General features: G+C 49.0%; 1 protein-coding gene across 3 annotated transcripts; it reads left to right on the forward strand.

Moving 5' to 3' along the window:
- Positions 1–1689: 1689 nt before the first annotated feature.
- On the forward strand, positions 1690–14664 carry PRRG3 (proline rich and Gla domain 3). Of its 3 annotated transcripts, none has more exons than XM_023249400.2 (4): positions 1690–1827; positions 7486–7524; positions 8565–8725; positions 9112–14664. In XM_023249400.2, exons 2-4 carry the CDS (start codon positions 7518–7520, stop codon positions 9637–9639), a joined length of 696 nt encoding a protein of 231 aa, XP_023105168.1. In that variant the 5' UTR covers positions 1690–1827; positions 7486–7517; the 3' UTR covers positions 9640–14664. The 3 variants fall into 3 exon arrangements, with proteins under 3 accessions (XP_023105168.1, XP_023105169.1, XP_019680004.1); XM_023249401.2 differs by lacking the exon at positions 1690–1827 and adding an exon at positions 2205–2357; XM_019824445.3 differs by lacking the exon at positions 1690–1827 and adding an exon at positions 2542–2630.
- Positions 14665–21891: the final 7227 nt, after the last annotated feature.

Genomic DNA, 21891 nt, shown 5'->3' on the forward strand with positions numbered 1-21891 from the left:
ATGAGGCTTTGTGTTGGATGCAAGGGACACATGAAGAAACAAGGTCCCTGACCCCAAGATAGAGGAGGAAAACGTGCAGCTCAGGTGAGCAACAGAATGAACTTGACGCAGTTGGCTGCCAGCAAAAGCTGACCTGTGTTAGGCTCATACTTCAGCACCAGGCACACTTGATGTGTTATCCCATCTGTCCTCTTCACCACCTTTGAGGGAGGTACTATTATCATCATTCTCCTTTGACAGGTGAGGAAACTGAGATGCAGATAGGTTAAATCACTTGCTCGGGACCACAGCTGATCTGTGGTCTGGTCAAGTGGTGAAGCAGACAGCAAGCTGCAGAAGGGCTGCTCTTCTCCCTTCCCGCCCTTGGCATCTGCATACAGAGTGCTGAGAATGGAACAGTCAGCATGGGTGGGGGCAGAGAATCCTGCATGACCTGAGTACAGATGTCATCTGAGCTATGTGGGAAGAATGAAAGCATGTGCACAGAGGCTGAGAGTGGGAGGAAAGGCATTCTGGGCAGGGAGGGAACTAGAAGCTCCGGTGGGGGTGCTGAGAGAAGTGCAAAAGTCACAGACCCTAGCCTCACACATTGAAACTTGTGTGCAGTTACCTGTGCACATGGTTAAGATTGGCATGGGGACCTGGTGGTGGGCTAGGAGACCCAGGAAGTAAGTTTCTGAAAAGATCCAAACCACCTCTCTCACCAACAAGGGCCCAAGCTCTCTCCCCCTGAACTGAGAGGAGCTCTAAAACATATGCAGCCCTTGGGGCCCCAAAGGAGCCCCGCTCCTATCCCCAGGTGATCTTGATTTTTTTCTGTGAAAGCCTGCCCCACAGGCCAGGGAGTGTGGCCCTCCCTCCTGCTTTCATCCAGGAAAACATAGAGGGGCTGTACTGGGAAAAAAGGGGCTTCTGTAGCCCTGCAAGAGCAAGCAAGCCAGAGGAAGACTCTGAGAACAGGCGGCAGATATGGAGGGGCAAGCGCCATTAGGAGTGGGGGAAGGGGAAGGAGAGGGAAGGGCAGGGACAGGGAGGGGCAGAGGGACTGTTGAGCTCTGAGAGCTGGACTGGGAGAGGTCTGGGGTGATGGAGGCCTCTCCCCCTATTTTCCATGTCCCTGGCGGCAGGGCAGGTTGGTGTTTCTCTGCCTGGAATGGGTGTGGGGGATAGTTCAGGGCATGCCTTCTCAGGATCATTCTGCCCCAAACACCAGAATAGGGAAAAGGGTGGGGGTGGGGCGCCCACTCCAGTTGCAAAGTGGGCTCCAGAGGTGCAGAGAACAAAAAGAACCCAGAAAACCCAGCAGGGTGCACTGGACCCCTCCTCGGAAGCTTTGGCAAACTCATACCCCGAGCTCCCCCAGAACCGTCCTGCCCTCCCTCAGCATTCCACCTCTTTGCGTGGTTCTCCTTGGACTAGTGTCATCTACCAGCATCTGGTCCTGTCATGCTGAACCTCCCATAGCGCGGCCCCCTGAGCCCCTTCCCCGCCCCACCCCCACCCCCACCCCGGCGCTCCCCTTCCTCTCCCCTTTCTGTGCCTTAAGAGTTTCCCAAGCCCATTTCCTCCTTTATTTCGCTGCAGCCCCGCGAGGGAGGCAGGATTCTCCCCATTTACCAGATTTGACAGGAGAGAAGCCTGCCGTCCTAGGGCAGGGTGGGGAGGAGGTAAGTGAAGAAGCCAAGGTCACCCAGTCATTGGCAGAACGCAGCCTCAACCCAGCCCTTCTGCTGGCTCGCTGGAGCCCTGCTAGGTGGGCCCAGGCTGCTGGCCTGAGTCCCTTCTTTTCTCGGCTGGCACTCGGGGGCGGGCTGGCCACAATGACAGGTGAGCCTGGGTAGGGGACAGTTGGGGAGGGTTCGCTGCGCGGGGCCCCCTGGCGCGTGGGCCTTGGGAGCAGCTGCCCCAGCCCGCTACAGCGCCTGGGCTTCCGAGGGCCCGCGCCCGGAGGCACGACGGGGCCAGCACCTTTGGCCAGGGGTCCTTGGTGCACCCCTGGCCCGCCGACCAGGCCCCGCCCCCCGCGGCACGGGCGCGGGCAGGGGCGGCGCCGGCGGACTGGGGCGCGGGCGCGCGGTGCTTGGTGCGCGCCGCCGCCCCTCCGGCCCAGCTTGCTGGCCCGCCCTCCCTCCCCCTCGGCCCGCTCTCCTCACCCCCACCCCTCTCCTGTCCTCGGCCTGGCGGCCCGGCTCGCGGTGCGGCGCGACGATCGCGGCCTGGCGATCAGGGCACGGTGGTCGTGGCGCTCGAGGGTGGCGCGCAAGGCGCGGGGCGCGAGGCCAGACCTGGCGCAGCGGGGCGTGGGGGCGGGCAGCGGCGGAGGCCCCAGAGGAGAGCAGGGGCAGGGGGGTGCCGAGGTAACGGGCAGGGCCCAGGCGCCCGGCTGCAAGGGGCGGGAGCTCCAGGTGCACCTCGGCCCTGGCCTTGGCCGGGCCGACTTGGGGGCCCCCGGGGTGTCGGGAGACCGGCGGGCGGGGAGGGAGGGAGGGAGGAGACGGCTGGGCTGGGCCAGGGGCTTGGCCGACGGGGAGCAGGTGGGCGGGGACAGGGGCCCTGCTGGAAGAGGCGCCGCAGCGAGGTGGCGGGCTGCGTGCACAAACTGGGCGGCCGCCTCCTGGGCCCAGAGAACGGTGAGGCCGTTTGGGTTGGGTGTTCCAGCCCCGAGGGCATGGTTCTGTGTCCAGGGCCACTGAGCTGGGCGCGGGGCACTGTTGGGGGAGGATCTGGAGGCCCAAACGGGCCAAGGCGTTTGGGGTCTTGAGCAGACCCAGGAGAAGAGTCTAGCTGGGCCAGAAGCTGGAATTCGTGGGCAGGGCGCTGCTGGCGGGCGACAGTGGGCAAGGATGGGCACTTTAGGGGTTGGCATGAGTGGAAGGGGACAAGGAGGGCCCAGAGTTTGAGTTTGAGCGTAATTTGGGAGTTCCATGTCACTGGGTGGGTTGATGACTCATGAGATTTGCTGATTACAGAAGCCTTTCCTGGCGACCAGTTCTGAGTGAGGGGAATGAAAAGGGTGAGGATTTGGAGAAGTGGTGTGGAGGCCACCTCTTGGGACACCCGGTGCTCTGATGGCTTCCTGTCCCCATGCTAGGGACTTTGGGAGTGATGTTTCACAGTGCTGTTGATTTGGAAGCTTCAGCTCAGGCTGAGGTTAAGGAAGGTCTTGGTGGTGGCCAGTCCCTGCCTTCCTTCCTTTCCAGGCTTTCAGGATTCAGTTGTGTTCCTGAGGGGAGTGGGTTAAAAATTCCTCCGGCCTACAATCAGCCTTACAATATCCACCAGGGGTAGGAGGGACATGTACATGCGTGACTGCAGCAGCATTCTCTGTCGTGGAGCCCTCACGCTTCCTCGCTGTTGCCATAGCAATGCCCTATTGATGGTGTATTTATAGGGGAAGAAGCAGGCGCTAAATTTTGGGGAAGGAGGGGGAGGCGGCTTCATGGCAGCAGCAGCAGCAGCAGCAGCAGTAGCAGCAGTGATGGTGACTACAGAATTGTTAATGGAGTGGGCCATGCCCTGTGAGCTGTTTGGGGGGAGTTCCTGGCTTGTTTGAAGCTTAAAAATGAACTAATGACTTCATCAGGTGTCAGGAGAACACTCATCCATGGCTATGACATGTGTGGGTGTGCATGCACCAAAGTCGGATGTGTTTGGGACAAGAGGTGGCTATATGTAAGCTGTTACGTAATTTTTCCACATACAAATGAACAAAACAACACTGCAGTTCTCTTTGATAAAATATGAAACGTATGTTTTTCTATCTTCACTTATTGGTACAGCCTTTACTTATTCTTTTCAGACCCTGACACAACAGCTCCGTATTTAATTCAGTCAAAACCATTGCTGTTAGGCTCACCTCATGAGTGGCATTGGCCCTAGGGGAACCCCAGAGATCCATAATGAAGCAGAAATTAGGATTAATATTCCGTCTTCACTCTAAAACATTGAGGGCCAACTTATCTTATAATGGTAGACCCATCTGTTGACAGGTTCACTCACTGATAGTTTTGGGTGGGATTGTTGTGGAATTCAAAAGACAAAATCCCCCTTGACGTGGTGTTTCCATAGATGGATGTTATATTTGCTGTTTTTCCTTTAGCTTTAATTTTATTTATGATTTATATCCTACCTGTTTGCCAAAAGAATTAGAAGGTATATTTTAAAAATACATAAGACTCTGACCACCTAAATAGAAAAATGTATTCCCTGTTGCAAAGGAGAAGCATATGTGCTCAACAGCTGGGCTTCTAGAATATTTGTGCTTGGTGATCAATGTTAACGCTGAACTTCCTGGCAGCCTAGGCAAAAAGGGCGGCATAGCGGGTTACACCGTTCACGTGTCTTACATCCTGTTAGTCATAAAACCAGAGCTTCTTCTTGGGGAGGGGAGCAGCAGGGTGATTGCTCCCAGATGTGGACAGCTTGGTCAGTGCTCTGGAATACGTGCATGAGTGGGAGTCTGTGTTGGGGGAGAGCAGTGTGCTGTGGCTATGGTTTACATTGTGGCTTGATAATTCCTGAGCAGGAGTGAGGCTTTTGGACAATAGTTCACATTAGAGACAACCCTTGCATTGACTTAGCATCTCAGTTTTGGTCACGCCAGTCACTGTCCTAGTACTCCACTGCAGTGTTCCTTAATGCAAGGAGAGGAGAGAGAGAGTTAGTTTCAGAAGATCCTGGGCACTGTGTCTGGTACAGACAAACACAGTGAGTCACCTGGGTTTGGGCCATGACTTTTGACGTAGTTGTTGTTGCCATGTTAAGTTTTGCCAGTACCTGCTTCTTCAATGCATGCTGCCTGTTTTCCAGGAGCGTGCTTGTCCCTAGAGGTATCTGGGACTTGCCACTGTGAGCAAAGTTCCACAAAATGCATCCTGTCTCTGTCACTGTTGGTGTGCTTGGCCTCACCTAAGACCCCATCTCTCTGAGATCCTTTCCAATTCAAAAGTGCAAAGATTTTTTTTCAATATATGAAATTTATTGTCAAATTGGTTTCCATACAACACCCAGTGCTCATCCCAAAAGGTGCCCTCCTCAATACCCATCACCCACCCTCTCCTCCCTCCCACCCCCCATCAACCCTCAGTTTGTTCTCAGTTTTTAACAGTCTCTTATGCTTTGGCTCTCTCCCACTCTAACCTCTTTTTTTTTTTCCTTCCCCTCCCCCATGGGTTCCTGTTAAGTTTCTCAAGATCCACATAAGAGTGAAACCATATGGTATCTGTCTTTCTCTGTATGGCTTATTTCACTTAGCATCACACTGTCCAGTTCCATCCACGTTGCTACAAAGGGCCATATTTCATTCTTTCTCATTGCCACGTAGTATTCCATTGTGTATATAAACCACAATTTCTTTATCCATTCATTAGTTGATGGACATTTAGGCTCTTTCCATAATTTGGCTATTGTTGAGAGTGCTGCTAGAAACATTGGGGTACAAGTGCCCCTATGCATCAGCCCTCCTGTATCCCTTGGGTAAATTCCTAACAGTGCTATTGCTGGGTCACAGGGTAGATCTATTTTTAGTTTTTTGAGGAACCTCCACACTGTTTTCCAGAGCAGCTGCACCAATTTGCATTCCTACCAACAGTGCAAGAGGGTTCCCGTTTCTCCACATCCTCGCCAGCATCTATAATCTCCTGATTTGTTCATTTTGGCCACTCTGACTGGTGTGAGGTGATACCTGAGTGTGGTTTTGATTTGTATTTCCCTGATGAGGAGCGACGTTGAGCATCTTTTCATGTGCCTGTTGGCCATCCGGATGTCTTCTTTAGAGAAGTGTCTATTCATGTTTTCTGCCCATTTCTTCACTGGGTTATTTGTTTTTCGGGCGTGGAGTTTGGTGAGCTCTTTATAGATTTTGGATACTAGCCCTTTGTCTGATATGTCATTTGCAAATATCTTTTCCCATTCCGTTGGTTGCCTTTTAGTTTTGTTGGTGGTTTCCTTTGCTGTGCAGAAACTTTTTATCTTCATAAGGTCCCAGTAATTCATTTTTGCTTTTAATTCCCTTGCCTTTGGGGATGTGTCGAATAAGAGATTGCTGTGGCTGAGGTCAGAAAGGTCTTTTCCTGCTTTCTCCTCTAGGGTTTTGAAGGTTTCCTGTCTCACATTCAGGTCCTTTATCCATTTTCAGTTTATTTTTGTGAATGGTGTGAGAAAGTGGTCTAGTTTCAACCTTCTGCATGTTGCTGTCCAGTTCTCCCAGCACCATTTGTTAAAGAGGCTGTCTTTTTTCCATTGGATGTTCTTTCCTGCTTTGTCAAAGATGAGTTGGCCATACGTTAGTGGGTCTAGTTCTGGGGTTTCTATTCTATTCCATTGGTCTATGTGTCTGTTTTTGTGCCAATACCATGCTGTCTTGATGATTACAGCTTTGTAGTAGAGGCTAAATTCTGGGATTGTGATGCCTCCTGGTTTGGTCTTCTTCTTCAAAATTACTTTGCCCATTTGGGGCCTTGTGTGGTTTCATATGAATTTTAGGATGGCTTGTTCTAGCTTCGAGAAGAATGCTGGTGCAATTTTGATTGGGATTGCATTGAATGTGTAGATAGCTTTGGGTAGTATTGACATTTTGACAATATTTATTCTTCCAACCCATGAGCATGGAATGTTTTTCCACTTCTTTATATTTCCTTCAATTTCCTTCATAAGCTTTCTATAGTTTTCAGCATACAGATCTTTTACATCTTTGGTTAGATTTATTCCTAGGTATTTTATGCTTCTTGGTGCAATTGTGAATGGGATCAGTTTCTTTATTTGTCTTTCTGTTGCTTCATTATTAGTGTATAAGAATGCAACTGATTTCTGTACATTGATTTTGTATCCTGCAACTTTGTTGAATTCATGTATCAGTTCTAGCAGACTTTTGCTGGAGTCTATCGGATTTTCCATATAATATCATGTCATCTGCAAAAAGCAAAAGCTTGACTTCATCTTTGCCAATTTTGATGCCTTTGATTTCCTTTTGTTGTCTGATTGCTGATGCTAGAACTTCCAACACTATATTAAACAACAGCGGTGAGAGTGGGCATCTCTGTCGTGTTCCTGATCTCAGGGAAAAAGCTCTCACTTTTTCGCAAAGATTTTTTGAGAGAGGTGAGGAAAGAAGAAACTTGGCCTGTGGGAAGTTCTCTTTCTTTCTTTCTTTCTTTCTTTCTTTCTTTCTTTCTTTCTCTCTTTCTTTCAGAATGAAGTCAACCCTTAGGTCTTCTAGACCCTCAGAATCTGTTTGTGGGAGAAAGAGCCCAAAGGTTAGCTTTGGGCTCTGCTGGGCCTCAGGCAGGTAACTCTGGAAAGAGAACTTGGGGAAGTATGGAAAGTAATAGAGCTGTGAGTGGCCTAGGAGGTAATGTGCCTCATGAGGTGTTGCTTTGACCTTTGACCAGGCTAGCAGGGGTAGGGGCCACATCTCAGGGTCAAACGGGTGCGCTGTAGGCTTTGGGGGTGTGATTTAATTGTGACTCTGCTTTTCTCCTTTGCCAGGCAAGTGAGACACGGGATCTAAGGGAGCAGCGATGGCAGGTGAGTTTTCCAGGGGCCAGGCTGAGGGTGAAGGGCCTACCCAGGGGCTCGCAGGAAAGGTGCATGCTTACTTTTCAAGTCCTTTCCAGCTTTCCCGTCCTGAGTGTGTCCCTGTGGCCCCTGTCTCATCGTCTGGGTAGCAGGTTTGTCCTCTCAACTCTGGTTCTCTTCTGGAGTATGTGCTCACTTGTCCACTATGAGAGAAACTACTATGACAGGCCATGGAAAAGGGCACCTGCTTGTTGGTAAAGCCCTGCTTGCTTCACTGCAAGGGGCTGGTTGGCAGGAGACCGAGCTCAGGCTTACGGAGGCATATAGCTGATACTATGCCAGGTAGTTTGACTGTAGCTGGGTCCCTTCCTTTGGAATAGGTCGATATGGCTAGCACTCAATGACATTTTTGCAGGAAGCATCTGTGCCCAGTCTACAAAGACTTATATTCTCCCTGCTACCTTCTTTCCAGAGGCACTCTTAGATTTGTATGCATCCAGTGCCTCGATCTAGCCCAGATTGGGTTTGTAGTAGACTGTTTGGGGGTAGGCTGTTGATGACGGCACAGGTGGCCTTTCAGGTGGACGGACCCCACCCTGGTAGACTGCTATGGGGTGATTTGGTATTGGTCACTAGCATCAGTCTATAGGGGAGCCAATTCTCATGATAAGGGCTCTGATGTTCTCTTTTTGAAGTGAGGCAGAAGATACTGGGTACTTTCTCTGTGTTGACTACAATACTCAAAATCCTTCATGTCCATTGTTCTTGTGCAACAAGCACCTCCCTCTCAGATCCCATTTTCCTCCATAACACCAGAGGCCTGAGTCTTGCTGGGTTCATGGTATTCTAAGCAGATACATCATGGCATCACAGAAAGTTGGCACTTTCATCCCTTTTACAAGGGGCTAGTCATATCTGGGGTGGTGTCTTGCCCACTGGTTGTGTTTTGCTTTCCTTTGTCACTGTGTTTCTGTGTCTGGGCTGAGTCTGGTTTGAAGGAGCCCCTGGGTGCCTCCCTATTCCAGGCTTCAGTGCAGCTCTCTCTTCAGTGTTTCTGGAGGCCAAGAATGCCCATTCTGTCCTGAAACGGTTCCCTCGTGCCAATGAATTCCTGGAGGAGCTGCGCCAGGGTACCATCGAGCGAGAGTGCATGGAGGAGGTCTGCAGCTACGAGGAGGTCAAGGAGGTGTTTGAGGACAAAGAGAAAACGGCATGTACTGTTCTGGGGAAGCTTCTGGGAGCAGGGGGAGCCTCAGGAATAACAAAAGCAGGCCCTGGTATCTCACACCAGTCAGAAGCAATAAAAGAAAGCCAGTCCAGTCTAAGGCAGGGCCACTGGGGCCATAGAAGGACAAACAACATGTCTTCAGAGTCCCAGCTGCCTGATTATGGGGACCTCTTCACTTGGGAGCGTTGTCCTTTATCCTGGGTGCATTACATAGCCTCTCTGATAGGCCTCAGAAGCCAGTCAGATGCAGTAGGGTGGGGAGCAGCTGCAGGCCCTGCCAAACACACCAGACTTGCTGAAGGTCTCTGAGGTCCAGCTGGGGCATGAGCTCTTGCATATAAATGTAAGTGGCCATTTTTCTTTTGTAGATGGAGTTCTGGAAGGGGTACCCGAATGCAGTCTACTCAGTTCGAGACCCTACACAAAGCCCAGATGCCATGTATGTGGTCGTTCCCCTTCTGGGGGTGGCGTTGCTGATTGTCATTGCCTTGTTCATCATCTGGAGGTGCCAGCTGCAGAAAGCCACACGACATCACCCCTCGTATGCTCAGAACCGGTACCTAGCCAGTCGCGCAGGGCACAGCCTCCCCCGGGTCATGGTGTACCGGGGCACTGTGCATAGCCAGGGGGAGTCCTCTGTGCACCGTGAGGCAGGGAGCAATCCTCAGGTGGTGCTGGGGCCTAGTCGAGGGAGCAGAACCACGGTCCGCCTTGAGAGCACCCTCTACCTCCCTGAGCTCTCTCTCTCCAGGCTGTCCAGTGCCACCCCTCCCCCATCCTACGAGGAGGTAACTGCACCCCAGGAGAGCAGCAGTGAGGAGGCAAGTGTCTCTTACAGTGACCCACCCCCAAAGTATGAAGAGATAGTGGCCACCAACCCTGGCTCAGACAAGTAGTAGGACTCATGTCCTGTCCAGTATGAAAGCCTCTTTCAGGGGTCTCTTATTTTATTTTTAACTTCTTAAAGACTGTGCCACCACAAAACAGCCTTAGCCTCCTTGTTGCCAAATAATTTCCTAACCGTGGATTTGTAGGAAGTCAGTTGTCAGAGACAGGTGGAGGGGGTAGGGAACACACCTGCGTCAAAGCCCCTGGGGAGAGCTACAGGCCAGAGAGTCCAGCTCTTCCAGAAGCTCCCATGCTCCTGCCATGCTGTCCTCTCATCAGGAACTGGCTTCTCTTATGCCAAAGGTATTACACCATTGAGTTGAGTGTGGCCAGAATGTCCATAGGCTCAGGCCCTGGGGCTGTGCAGCTGGCTGGAGACCTGTCTGTGTTTGGATGCCTAGGCCACAGAGATGAGGGAGAGAAGCTAGCCCTTCAGCAACACCCTTTCCTCAATAGTCCTGTGCTTTCTGTCCTTGCTTACATTTTGAGGACAGGGACAGGACTGAACAAAAAACAAAAACAGTAATAACAAATAAATGACCAACACAATTAAACAAAACAATATAACGGGCCATTTATAGGTGACTGGGGGAAGTCAGCTCTGTGATACTCCCCTGCCCCAACATCTGCCCCGACTCCAGATTAAAAGGAATATCTAGAGCAAGCTGGAAGGAGGGCAGGGTGTGTGAAGGATGAGAGGCAGGGGCCCGGCTGCCAGATTGAACACGAGGCCCACATCAACTTTGCCATCCTGGGGGCTAGCTCTGCTTCTAGTGTGCTTGGCCTCCTGAAGACCTTGGCTTTCCAGATGTGTACTGGCTGTGCTAAAACTGCTACCCACTGGCATGAGCCCAATTATAGCCCTGGAAAAACTAATGCTGGTGACCCTGCCTGGGAAGCCCATGGCCTTTGTGTGGTTGGGGCTACAGGCTGGAGCAGAGAGCTGAAGTTTTCTCCTAATGAGGTTCATTGGCCCATGGGATGCTTAAACCCATGAACTTGGCCTCCTCAGCACTGTGCTTTCTGGCTTTGAACTTTTAGGATTTTTCCCTTTCCACAAGTAGGTGCAATGAGTTGAATTTGAACTTCAGATGATTGATTTATCCTTAATAATGGTGCCCACCTGGGGAAAAGATCCTGAAGTGTTCCTTTTTAGAAATTTCTTGACAAGGGAGATGGGGAAGCCTGTGACCTGGGGTCAAAGGCCCATCCAGGGTGTTGCCAGGTGCTGGCATTTTTAATAACCCGTTTCTGTGGCCCAGAGGCTGCCTGTGCATTTCAGTGAGGCTTTGGACAGTAGGGGGGCAGAAGTGACCCAGCCTTTAACTCTGTGACCATGCGAAAGACTCTCGACACCGCCTCCCCCAACCTTGCATGTCCATCTTCCTGGCCTCCGTGCCAAATCATTTTTTGTCTGTGGTGCTTTAAAAAATGTAGCAAATTTTTGTGGGGCCCAAAAGAGTGCAAAGCCAGGGTCTATTGGCAACCACAGCAGTTTCAAACCCACTGAGAAGACAAGCTTCTTTCTGTCAAAACAGCTCTCTGAGGCAGGCATCAGGCCTCATTCTCTGAATGAAGCCCTGCCTTGAGGCTACAGATGACTTCTGGAGGCCCCTCCAGTCCTGAAGACTTGCCCGGGGACATGCTTCAAGTTAGGAGGCTTCTGTTCTTATCCCAATGAGTCCACCAGCTTGGACAACTTGACTCGGTGGCTGGGGTTTTCTATCCCTCCCCCTACCTCCCAGGCCTATTTGAGGCTGACTGAGCTAATGCCTGTGCAGTTCTTAAAGCCAGTGCAGTTTTCCCTTAGGAAGATTCTTCTAGAAATGTGTAGCTTATAGGGGACCAGTCTTAGTGGAGGCCTTCGTGTGACTGTGATGTTGAGTCTCAACCTGGGCAGTTGGTCTCCTGCCAGTTGACACTTTCTGTCCCGTCCTTCTCTGAGAGCTCCCTGATGCCTGAGGTGCTGACCTGGTGGCATTCCAGCTTTCCTTTCTTCCTCTTTTCCTTCCTCTGGGCCTCTAACACTGCAGTCCTACCCTTCCTCACAAATGTATTTTTGGCCTACAAAGGCCCTGCTTTACCACGATGGAGGCCATGGTCAGTCGTGTTTGGTCATGTTGGAGGACCTGGGGCAGCCTGAAGCTCAGGGGCCAGCCCAGCTTTCCCAAAGTTCCTCAGGCAGGTGCCTGCGTGTGACCTGGGAGCATGGGAGGAGTCACTTACCCCTATGTATCTCCTCCCCACTGAGAAGAGAGCCAAGCATTGGCCCCACTGACCAGAGCCAAAGAGAGTATGTCAAGGAATGCCTGCTGCCTTTGGCATCTGTCGAGCCCTTCCCTGCCAAGCTGGGTGGAGATGGGAGGGAGCAGGAAGCAGGAACCTGGCCTGGTGGAGGACAGCATGTGTTATGTCCTTCAGGCGCTGAGTGAGGGCCTACAGGGAGAGCTCACAGACAGCTCCTAGGGTCCTGTGTTCTGTTCAGGTGCTTGGCAGCATTCTTCCAGGTGGGCTTGCCACCGTGGTCTCTGGGATGTTTTTTGTTTTTGTTTTTGTTTTTGTTTTTGTTTTTTTGTGGTATTGTAGAAAAAAGACTGTACAGTATACAATGGTCATAACTCCTCGCGGTGCACATTTGGCTTTTACGAATGCCCTGTATATATCTTCTCAAACTCTGTCTTTGTATGGACGTTGGTTTGATACAATGCTAAATCTGTAGTAGCCACATTTTTGTTGTTTTTGGACGTGTGTGTGTGTGTGTGTGTGTGCGTGTGTGCCTGCCTGCACACGTGTGCACGTTGCCTTTTCTCATATGCTTATCTGAAACAATAGCTGGTGTGTGGCTATATTTGTACCAGGAGGGTTCCGGTCTGAAGGGAGGAATGCCACCTCCTGGGGCTGGACAGCCTTTTGACAGGGCCCTGAGGGAGGAGAGCTGGTATTAGCTGTCCAAGCCCCGCAAAGTCACCACCTTCTGTCCCTACTTCATAAAAAGTTTTGTGAGAAGACTAAGCAGCTCCATCCTATGGGCCTCTGCCCTGTGGGACCCCGTCTCACATGTCCTTTTGGCACAGTGTCCTCTGCCTCGGCTCCTATTCTGTTGTTATCAACAGATGAAGAAGATCCAAGCACTCCTGGACCATTTTATTTTTTAATTTTATTTTTTTGTGTGAAAAAAATATGTGACTCTTGACTTTCAGAATGGTGGGGCTAGTTATTTAGATATTTTTCATTAAGAAAAAAGAGAAAAGGTTTAAAAAATTCCTTGAAATATGACTGTCGCTTGTTTTCAAACAAAAACTTTTTAAGACTTTTTAAAACAAGAATCACAAACATGTCCCTCCAGCGCTGCTCCCCATCACCTGGGGTTTTCAAAATGAAAGCACAAGGGAAAGAGTGAGGCGCACAGGTGCCCAGTAACACCCAGCAGGCTGACTTGGAGGCCAGTGACCTCCTTTTGTGCTGGTGATTCCCACTGCCATTAGTGTGAATTCCTTAGGGTGCTTGGGAAAACAGGAATCTGCCCAAAGGGTTGGATGTTGTCTTTCTAGTAGCCTGAATATGAGGAATTCAAGACAGGAAAGTGTCTTTTTGTTAAGGAGTTGGAGCCAGATGGTTCCTCTCTGGCTGCGGGTTAATCTTTTGACAAGAAAATGGCATCCCGTGAGAAGAAGGAAAAAACAACACTGCCTCTAGATTGTTCTTTTGTCTGGGGGGACGGGAGGAGGGGACAGGGAGAGAGAGAGGCTCTCTTATTCACCTATGCTCTGTGTTTTGAGGAGTGTGCCTGTGTGCTGTCTTGCTCTCATGTTCAAGGCTGAGACGGAGAGCTGGGCAGTAAACCTTTTCAGTGTGTGATTCAGAAACAAGCACATTCTCCCCACTGAACTCTGTTCATACTAATCAGTATAATTAGCTAATTTCAAAGTACTGTAATCAGACTGCCTGCAACTATGGTAAAAGCCTATTAATTTGAAGCCCACTAATTCAGAATTTATAGAAAATCACAACTTAAGATAATTCATGGTATCTGTGATTCCTGCGCTGTAGAGATTTTTGAAATATTCTTCCCTTTAGTCAATTTTCAGGGTCATATATGTAAGAGGGATCTAGTTAAAATGAGCACATTTTTCAAATAAAAAGCTCAAGATATCAGGGATCCCTTCACCGTGCCTTCAGCTTTGGGGTTCAGTGATTCTTGTGTGTGAGGCTCTTTCCACATAGGATGATCTCTTGGTCTCTCTCCATTGTGGGAATGTTGGGTGCTGCAGCTTTTCATTGTCCTCCTTTATTTACCTTATGAATAACAGTTTGTGAACTAGCTTGCAATGTAAAGTAATATAACTGTGTATCTTGCTGAATATTCTGTAAAGCAGATGTTTCGCTAACAGGCTGGCCACTCCCATCATTTGCCCCCAAATACTAAACATACGGAGCTTTTCCTTTCACAGGCTGTGGGCAGTGAGTCTCTCTCTAGCAGGAATTTTTCTGACAAAGATATCCAAATAGCACACCCCCTCGGACTCATTGCCTCAACAGTTGTTCCACTGTACTGAGACATCTGACCGTTGAACAGTGCCTGCCCTTCTCTCGCCCCCAGCCTGAGCATTAACACAGATATTCAAGATTGGAACAAATCCCACAGCTGCTTTTGCCTCCCGATCTGTCTCTCCTTCCGGATGCCACTTTCCCAGGCCTGAACACACCTGCTATTTCACTCTGTGATTGTGAATTTGTGACAATGGAAACCCTGATCTGTGCAATTCAGCTTATAGACATGATTACTGTGAAATGGATTAATTTTGATACCACTTTAAACTGTGCTTGTATTCATGTGTTGACCCATGTCAGCTGGAAAATCTGTACATTCAGTACTATGTCAGGATTTCACTGGAGCCTGGGAGCAACAAACACACTTGCTTCTAATTCACTCTCTCTCTCTCTCTTTTTATAATTGTTGAGTTTAGCTGTTAAATTTTGTCTCTTTCTGTACAAAAAGATAATTAATAATAATAAAGAGCACCTGGCATTCACTTGTGTCCTGTCCTCATCGGTCTTGGATCCCTGCTGACTCCCAAACTTGCAGGAGGTGTTGATGGTTGTGGGCCATCAACTTTGTTTTGGAAAAAAACTTGTTTTTTCCAAAAGTCAGACTGTAGATAAAGAAACAGCCCAAACCAGTTTAGAAGCAGGAAGTAGAGGGATCCTGGGTCCTAAAGTTTGTCCTCATGTTTGTAAGATGATATCCTGACCCATCCCCCTGGGATGAGGTTAGTAAAGTCTGTCACAAATCAAGTTAGCAACTTCCCTGTCACCTGATCCCTGGTTACTCACAGAGGTGTCTCTTGCTAGAAGGATTCCTGGCTTGGTTTCAGAGTTGGGGGAGGGGTGAGAGAGAGAATTTTCCCTGTATCCTGTGAAGGTAGGACTTAATACTCAGGCTTCACCTTGGTTCAGCTTCTTGAATTCTGAGGATGGCAAGACTCAGACTATTCAGAGGGCAATGATGCCTTAGCTTCCCCTTGGTGGAAGCATAGTCTTAGCTACAAACAGTCCCAGCATTGGTGTGGGATGAGATATGGCCATGGGATATCACCAGTGCAAGTTGGGCCAATCCCCAGGAATGAAAATAATCCACCCTTTAATAGGAAAAGCCATGGAAGTGTTGAGAAAATGACAGTGAAACTTAAGACCTCCTGTGAGGATTGAATATGTAGCCTGAATGCCAGAAATGGAAACCAGAGGCGTTGGGTTCCATTCTTATCCCAGACTGGCTTGTTGAGTAATGTCAACGTTCTAGGGATGCTGAGAAGTTAAATGAATACTCTTCAAGCAGACTTCAGTACACACATGGGATCACATTCTGAACATGGGTTTTGAACTTTAGGTTCTTTTTGTCAGAAACAAAAATTCTAGGCAGTGACTTAAAAGTCTCAAGGTAGCCCATGTAAGGAAGCCAGTATGTGAGAGAGACCCCTGGCTTCCAAAGTCTTGCTGGGACACCATCCAAGGGATTGGGTCTCCCTCTCTTGTTTACCTGCTATACCACAAGATCACAGGTTCTAGGGGCAAGACACTGTGCTTGTGGATGGTGAGGGCAAGTCAGGGGCAGGAATTTAAAGGAGTGATAGTAGGGAACAGGGCGGGGGGGGGGGGGCGGGGCAGGCGGGTGCAGATACTGTGCTCCTGGGTGTGGCTTGGAATCCTGTCATTCTTTCCCTAAGCCCCAATCCTGAACTACTGCCAAAGCCTTTGAGGAGCTGGTCTGAGACTGCACAGAGTGAAGGGATGAAAGGATAGTGGGAAGATCCATGACTTGTGCTTGGAACTAATCATAATCAGCATTTATTGAGCACTTAGGGTATGCCAGGCCTTGCACATGTATTAACTGAGACAGTCCTGCCAACAAACCTGTGATAGCTGAGGGAAGCAAGGACAGAGAGGTATGCCATTTGGCCAATGGCTCACAGACAGGAAGTGCTGCCATCATCATGTGAGCTCAGGTCTTCAGTGGTTGCCCCACCCTGAGCCACTCATATGACAGTGCTGGTCTCTTTTGGAGGTCAGTTTGCTTTTGTTTTCTTGTTGATTCGCCAACCCTCCAGCATCCCCACACCTCCTCCTGCCCAACTATTAATTCCACGGGGCAGAGAACCTGTAAAAGTTTTTTTCTCCCTAGTTCTTCCTCAGAACTTGGCATGGTGGCTCACAGTCAGTGTTCAATGAAATAAAATGTGTTGATTGATTATATTCTCCAACCAGAACCCAACCTTCAAATGTGTTAGTTTACTTGGGCTGCCATAATGAAGTGCCACAGGCTGGATGACTTAAAAGACACAGATGTATTCTCTTACAGTTCTAGAAGGTGGAAGTCTGAGATCCAGGTGTTGGCAAGGTTGGTTTCTAAGGCCTTTCCCTTTGGCTTCTAGACCATCCTTTTCTGCCTGTGTCATCACATGCTCTTCCTTAGGTGTGTGTTGGTGTCTTTATCTCCTCTGGGTGTAAGGACACCAGTCAGATTAGATTAGGTCCCATTCTTTTGATCTCATTTAACCTAAATTACCTCTCTAAAGATCCCATCCCCCAGTATAATCATATGCTGAGGTACTGGCAGTGAGAACTTCAACATATGAATTTGGAGGGGGTGGGAGACACAATTCAGCCTATAACATTCCACTTGTAGCAGAGGGAGTCTTTATTGTTCTTTATTCCAATCCTGAGCACATCACACACACTCTGGAAAAGCTTGTGTGTGAACATCATTACTTCTCTTAGGTACTAGCAAAGACAGGGGCACCTTGTTAGTTTCAAACAAGACCCCAGAGCAGTTTCTTCCCTACCACAAATGGACAGGCCTGGGACGGTTGCCAAAGGTGCCAAAAAAGCAAGTGGAATTGGGAGGGAAGTGGGTTTCAGAACAGTTTTCCCAGGGTCCCTCTGTTGAGAGTGATGTGAGAACCCAAAGCCTGAAAACAGACAAAATTTTTGTTCCCCCTCAGATTTTTTTTATAGACAAAATATGTTGTTTTTATGAATGACAAGACCAGCAGCAACAATAGCAGTGACTTTCAGCAACTTCTCTTCTCTGAAGAGCTCAAACTATATGATGAATTCAGTTTCACTAGTCTTTATGTGCTATAAAAATAGAGGCTGGGTAACATTTCATATCAGACTAGTTACAGTAAATCATTAGCAGCACAGTGGGTGGACTGGTCAGTCCCAGCACTCCCGAATTCTGGGACTGACAAGGGCATACTGGGGTAGGTGCTGGCAGAACGTGATGTTCTACGAGCTGGTGGTGCCCCTGTTTCAAGCAAGGCCATAGGGTTCCAGTAGGGAGTGCAGCAACATTCTAGGTCTTACCTTTCTGGAGTTCTGGGCCTAGTTTTCTGGAGGCATTAGACAAGCCACAGCAATGAAGCATGTCAAACTTTCTGCTGGGGAAGTCCAGGGTGCTGGGACTAGGGGCTGCCAGAGAAAGCCTTTCTGAGGAAGCCATGCCCAATCTAAAGTTTGAAGGATGACTAGGAATCAGTCAGGCAAAGAGCACTGAAGACAATTAAACCAGGCAGAGGAATGGCATATGAAGACCCCTAGAGTCTAGCAAGATCATCAAGCTTTCATGGAAACAGAAGAAGCCAGGGTATCATAAGGGGAAATCCTCGTGCAAGATGAGGTTGGAGAGGCAGAGGGAAGGCAGCCATGTGAGGTCCCAAGGTCATACTCAGAGCTATAGTTTTTACTCCCTAGTGAGAATGGGAGGGCACTGAGGACTGCTTTGAGGAGCAAGAGGACATGGCCAAGCCTGTTATATTTAAAACAATCAGTTGGCCTGCTATGTGGGGAATGGGCTGAAGGTGTCATGACGGGATATAAGAGATAAGGCAGGAGGCTATGCAGTCATCCAGGCAAGAGGCATTGGTGGGATTGCCAAGGAAAGTGGCAAAGGAAACAGAGAGAAGTAGACTACTGAGAAGATTTTTGCTCAAACACTGAATTATATATTGAAGAGGTTGTATCAGGGTTCTCCAGAGACACAGAACCAGTACGAGATGTATACAAGAGATAGAAATACAGGTATCCCCCACTTTTCAATAGTTTGCTTTACACTACTTTGCTTTTATGAAAGACCTACATTACTGCTTGTTTTCACTAACTGAAAGAAATCAGCAGATTTTTGCTTTTACAAAAAAAAAGGCCAAAAGAGATAATAGTGGTTATCCTTCAACATTTGTTTTGCACTGACATGTTACAGAGGCAGTGCACACGTGGAGCAGCACTTGGTGTCTCAGTATCAAGCTGCCATAGCTGTGAATTGTGTCTGTGAGCAACTGTGCTTCATCTGTTTTTAAAAGCTTTTGTTTCAATTCCAGTTAGTTAACATACAGTGTTATATTAGTTTCAGGTATACAATATAGTGATTCAACACTTCCATACAATACCCAGTGCTCATCACAAGTGCCCTCCTCAATCCCCATCACCTAGGTCACCCATCACCCCACCCCCTTCCCTCTGGTAACCGTCAGTGTGTTCTCTATAGTTAAGAGTCTGATTCTTGGTCTGTCTCTTTCTTTTTGCCTTTTGCTCATTTGTTTTGCTTCTTAAATTCCACATATAAGTGAAATCATATGGTATTTGTCTTTCTCTGATTGACTTATTTGGCTTAGCATAATACACTTTAGGTGCATCTATGTCATTGCAAATGGCAAGATTTCATTCTTTTTAATGGCTGAGTAATATTCCATTATGTGCTTTTACAGGGGTGCCTGGGTGGTTCAGTCGGTTAAGTGTCTGACTTTGGCTCAGGTCATGATCTCGAGGTTTGTGAGTTCGAGCCCCCTGTTGGGCTCTGTGCTGACAGCTCAGAGCCTGGAGCCTGCTTCAGATTCTGTGTCTCCCTCTCTCTCTTCTCCTCCCCCACTCATGCTCTGTCTCTCTCTCTCTCCCTCTCTCTCTCAATAATCAATAAACATTAAAAAAAATTAAAAAGTAAATAAAAATGCTTTTTACAAAAGATGATAAATGAAGTCTTGGGTGTGGACCCAGTGGGCTAGGAGAGAGGCCTGATAGGCCAGGGAAAAACTGTGTGGCTGCACAGGTCTGGAAACCAAGGGGGGAGAATGTTTCCAGAAGGAGAGAGAGGACAATGATGTGAAATGCTTTCAACAAGCGAATTAAAATGAAAAGTGAGGGGGGTTCACTGGATCAAGCTGCCAGGAGGTTTCAGTTGAGTTGTGGATGAGAAAGCCAAACTAGAATGAGAAGAGGAATGTCTGGGAGGTCAAAGAGTCTAGACAGTGTGCCTGGTGGGGGCAACACTTTCAAAGAGTTGAGAAAGGACAGTAGCACGAATGAGACAAGACACAAAGGGAAGACTTTTTTTTTTAATATTCAGGTCATTTTAATTAAACAAATACTTTATGAGCTCCTGCCATGAGTCAAGCTTTGGGCTAAGTGCATAGGAGACAGTAGTGAGTGAGGCTGACAAGGTCTCTGCTCTCATGAAACCAATGTCCCCGTGCTGGGAAAGATATGATAATATTTCTGTGCTGAAGAGAATCATTCTGGCAAGGGGGAGAAGCTGAAGGCCCTGGAGAATGCATAGATGGATCACTGATAAATCTGGAGTTGAATGCAAGCTTTTTATTTTTTATTTTTGCAGCCTCTGTGAGAATCCCAGCAGCTAGGCTTCAAGTGTTAATTTGGCCAGGAGCTGAGTGCTTCATATTCCATGTCTCCTAACTTGCCTTTTCCTGACAGGACACTGAGGCACATTGCTACCAAGTGAGGAGCTAGGACTCCAACTGCAAGGAGTTGTGGGGAGAGGACAGTTGGACTGCAGAGCCTGGTCTCTGGTCCACCCCATCCTCCGTGGTCTGTGCCCTTTGTGTGAGGACCTGCCTGCTGGCTCTGTCTTTAGAGAGTGAAGGGCAAGTCAATGTGGGACGGGGCTAGAGGATGCTTGCTGAGGCTCTCTTGTGCCAGTTCCTCCCTGGGACCTTGTCCTGTTCTACCAACGACCCTGGATCACCAGTCTGAAGACATAGGTTTGCATCTAAGTCCTGCCACTGAATTGCTAAGTGGCAATTGCATTGAACTCAGCTTGTCCATCTGTAAAATGGTAGATACTGGGAGGAGTATCTGCTTGTCTGAAAAAACATGTAGTTTCTCAGGAGTATGTTTCTCATCTTGGTTTTCTCCTCTCCTCCACCTTTTTCTCTAGCTTGGAGGGGAGGCTGCTGCTTATGCTTTTGAGCTGGTCAGTGTCTGAGACTTTGTACCATTTTTCCACCTCTCCATTATTGTTGGCCATTTTCCGTTGGCTTCTGATCCTCCTGAATTTCACATACACATCACATTTCAGTTATTGCACATGGAAACAATTGAAAGCAGATGCATTTCAATCTGAGGAGTCACCTTGCAGGAAAGGCTGCAAGCAAGGCCACGAGCTTTGCGAGGTCACCTTGTCTGACCCCTTTTCTGGGGATCTGGAAAGAGGTCCTTTCCAACCCCTTCAAAGGGTCCCTGTACATGGGGCAAAGGTGACTGCTTGGCAGACCACTAACCCCCCCACCTCCAAGTTTCCAAATCTGCTGCCAGCTCTCGGGGCAAGGGATTCTTAAGCCAGCAGAGAGACAGGGAGAAGGAAGGAGCAGCAGCAGAGACAGCCGCTGGCAACACAAGGAGCCAGGGGGCAAGCTTCCCAGTCTTTTTGCTCTTTGGTACTACTTTGTCCCACGTGCACAGGTAGTTCCGAGTTCCCTTTCGTCAGTCAGCTTGCTCCAGCAGGGAAAACCTCAGGGGCCGCAGAGAGGACTGTAACTGCTGAGACGCAGGCTTATCAGCCTGGGATATGGCTCTGTTTAAGTGTCTTTAACCCACTTCTGCTGGGGCTGCTCCCTCCAGACTGGACAGAGTTTGGGGGACATGGCCAGCATTTCCACCCAGTCCAAGTCCTCTCAGGAAGTAGTGAGCTGTCCTGGAGGTGTGCAGAGGCTGTCAGTGCTGTGGACAATGGTCAGCCTCTTCCTCTTAGGTTGGCAGAGCTTGAGGGAGCACCCACCACACTTCCAAGAAAGCAAAGTGTGTTAAGATTAAGGGCAGGACTGTCACAAAAATAAGCCCCTGCTACTGTCCCCACAGACACATGGACTTCCTGCCTGTCTGCTTGTTTCTATCTGCCTTCTAAGAATGAGCTCCATGAGGGTGAGAAATTTGTCCCTAGTCTCAGGGCCTGGCACCCAGTCACTCTTGATTCAAGACAGTCACACAAAATGAGAGGAGCCCACATTTGGAAATCAAAGTGCTTCCAGTAACCTCCTGCTAGTGGCCATGTCCCTCTGGGTGGAATGAGTCCTAAGAGCTGATCCACGTGTTCCTGCCACTTCTTTTCCTCTCTCTGCTTATGAGGTGGCCCTCATTCCCTGGGCTAGCTACAGTCCCTGCAGTTTGCCTCTCTATCCTTCCAGTCTGTTTAAGGAATGCAGGAACAGCTGCAAGGCTCTGCTAGTTCCCCTTCCCTTTCCCTTCGGGTTGGGGAGGGCCCTGGGGGTCCAGGGATGACATCAGTGCCAGCTGTTTCCAGGAGCAGGAAGGAGAATTGTTTACAGGTTCGTAACATTCATTAGCAAGTGGAGAGGAAGCTCCCAGATGCGTAGGATCTGGGTTTGCAGCCCAAATCAGGATTGTCAGCTTGGACTTGGTACTATAGCTATCGGAAACTGAGCTCTGAGCAGAGCTGGGAGGCAGCAGACCATTGC

This window comes from Felis catus, chromosome X (genome assembly GCF_018350175.1).
Source record: "Felis catus isolate Fca126 chromosome X, F.catus_Fca126_mat1.0, whole genome shotgun sequence".
NCBI lineage: Eukaryota > Metazoa > Chordata > Mammalia > Carnivora > Felidae > Felis > Felis catus.

Coding starts and splice junctions, on each gene's coding strand:
- PRRG3 (XM_023249400.2), top strand. Junction 8,726..9,111: donor TTGAGGACAAAGAGAAAACG/GCATGTACTGTT, acceptor TTTCTTTTGTAG/ATGGAGTTCTGGAAGGGGTA.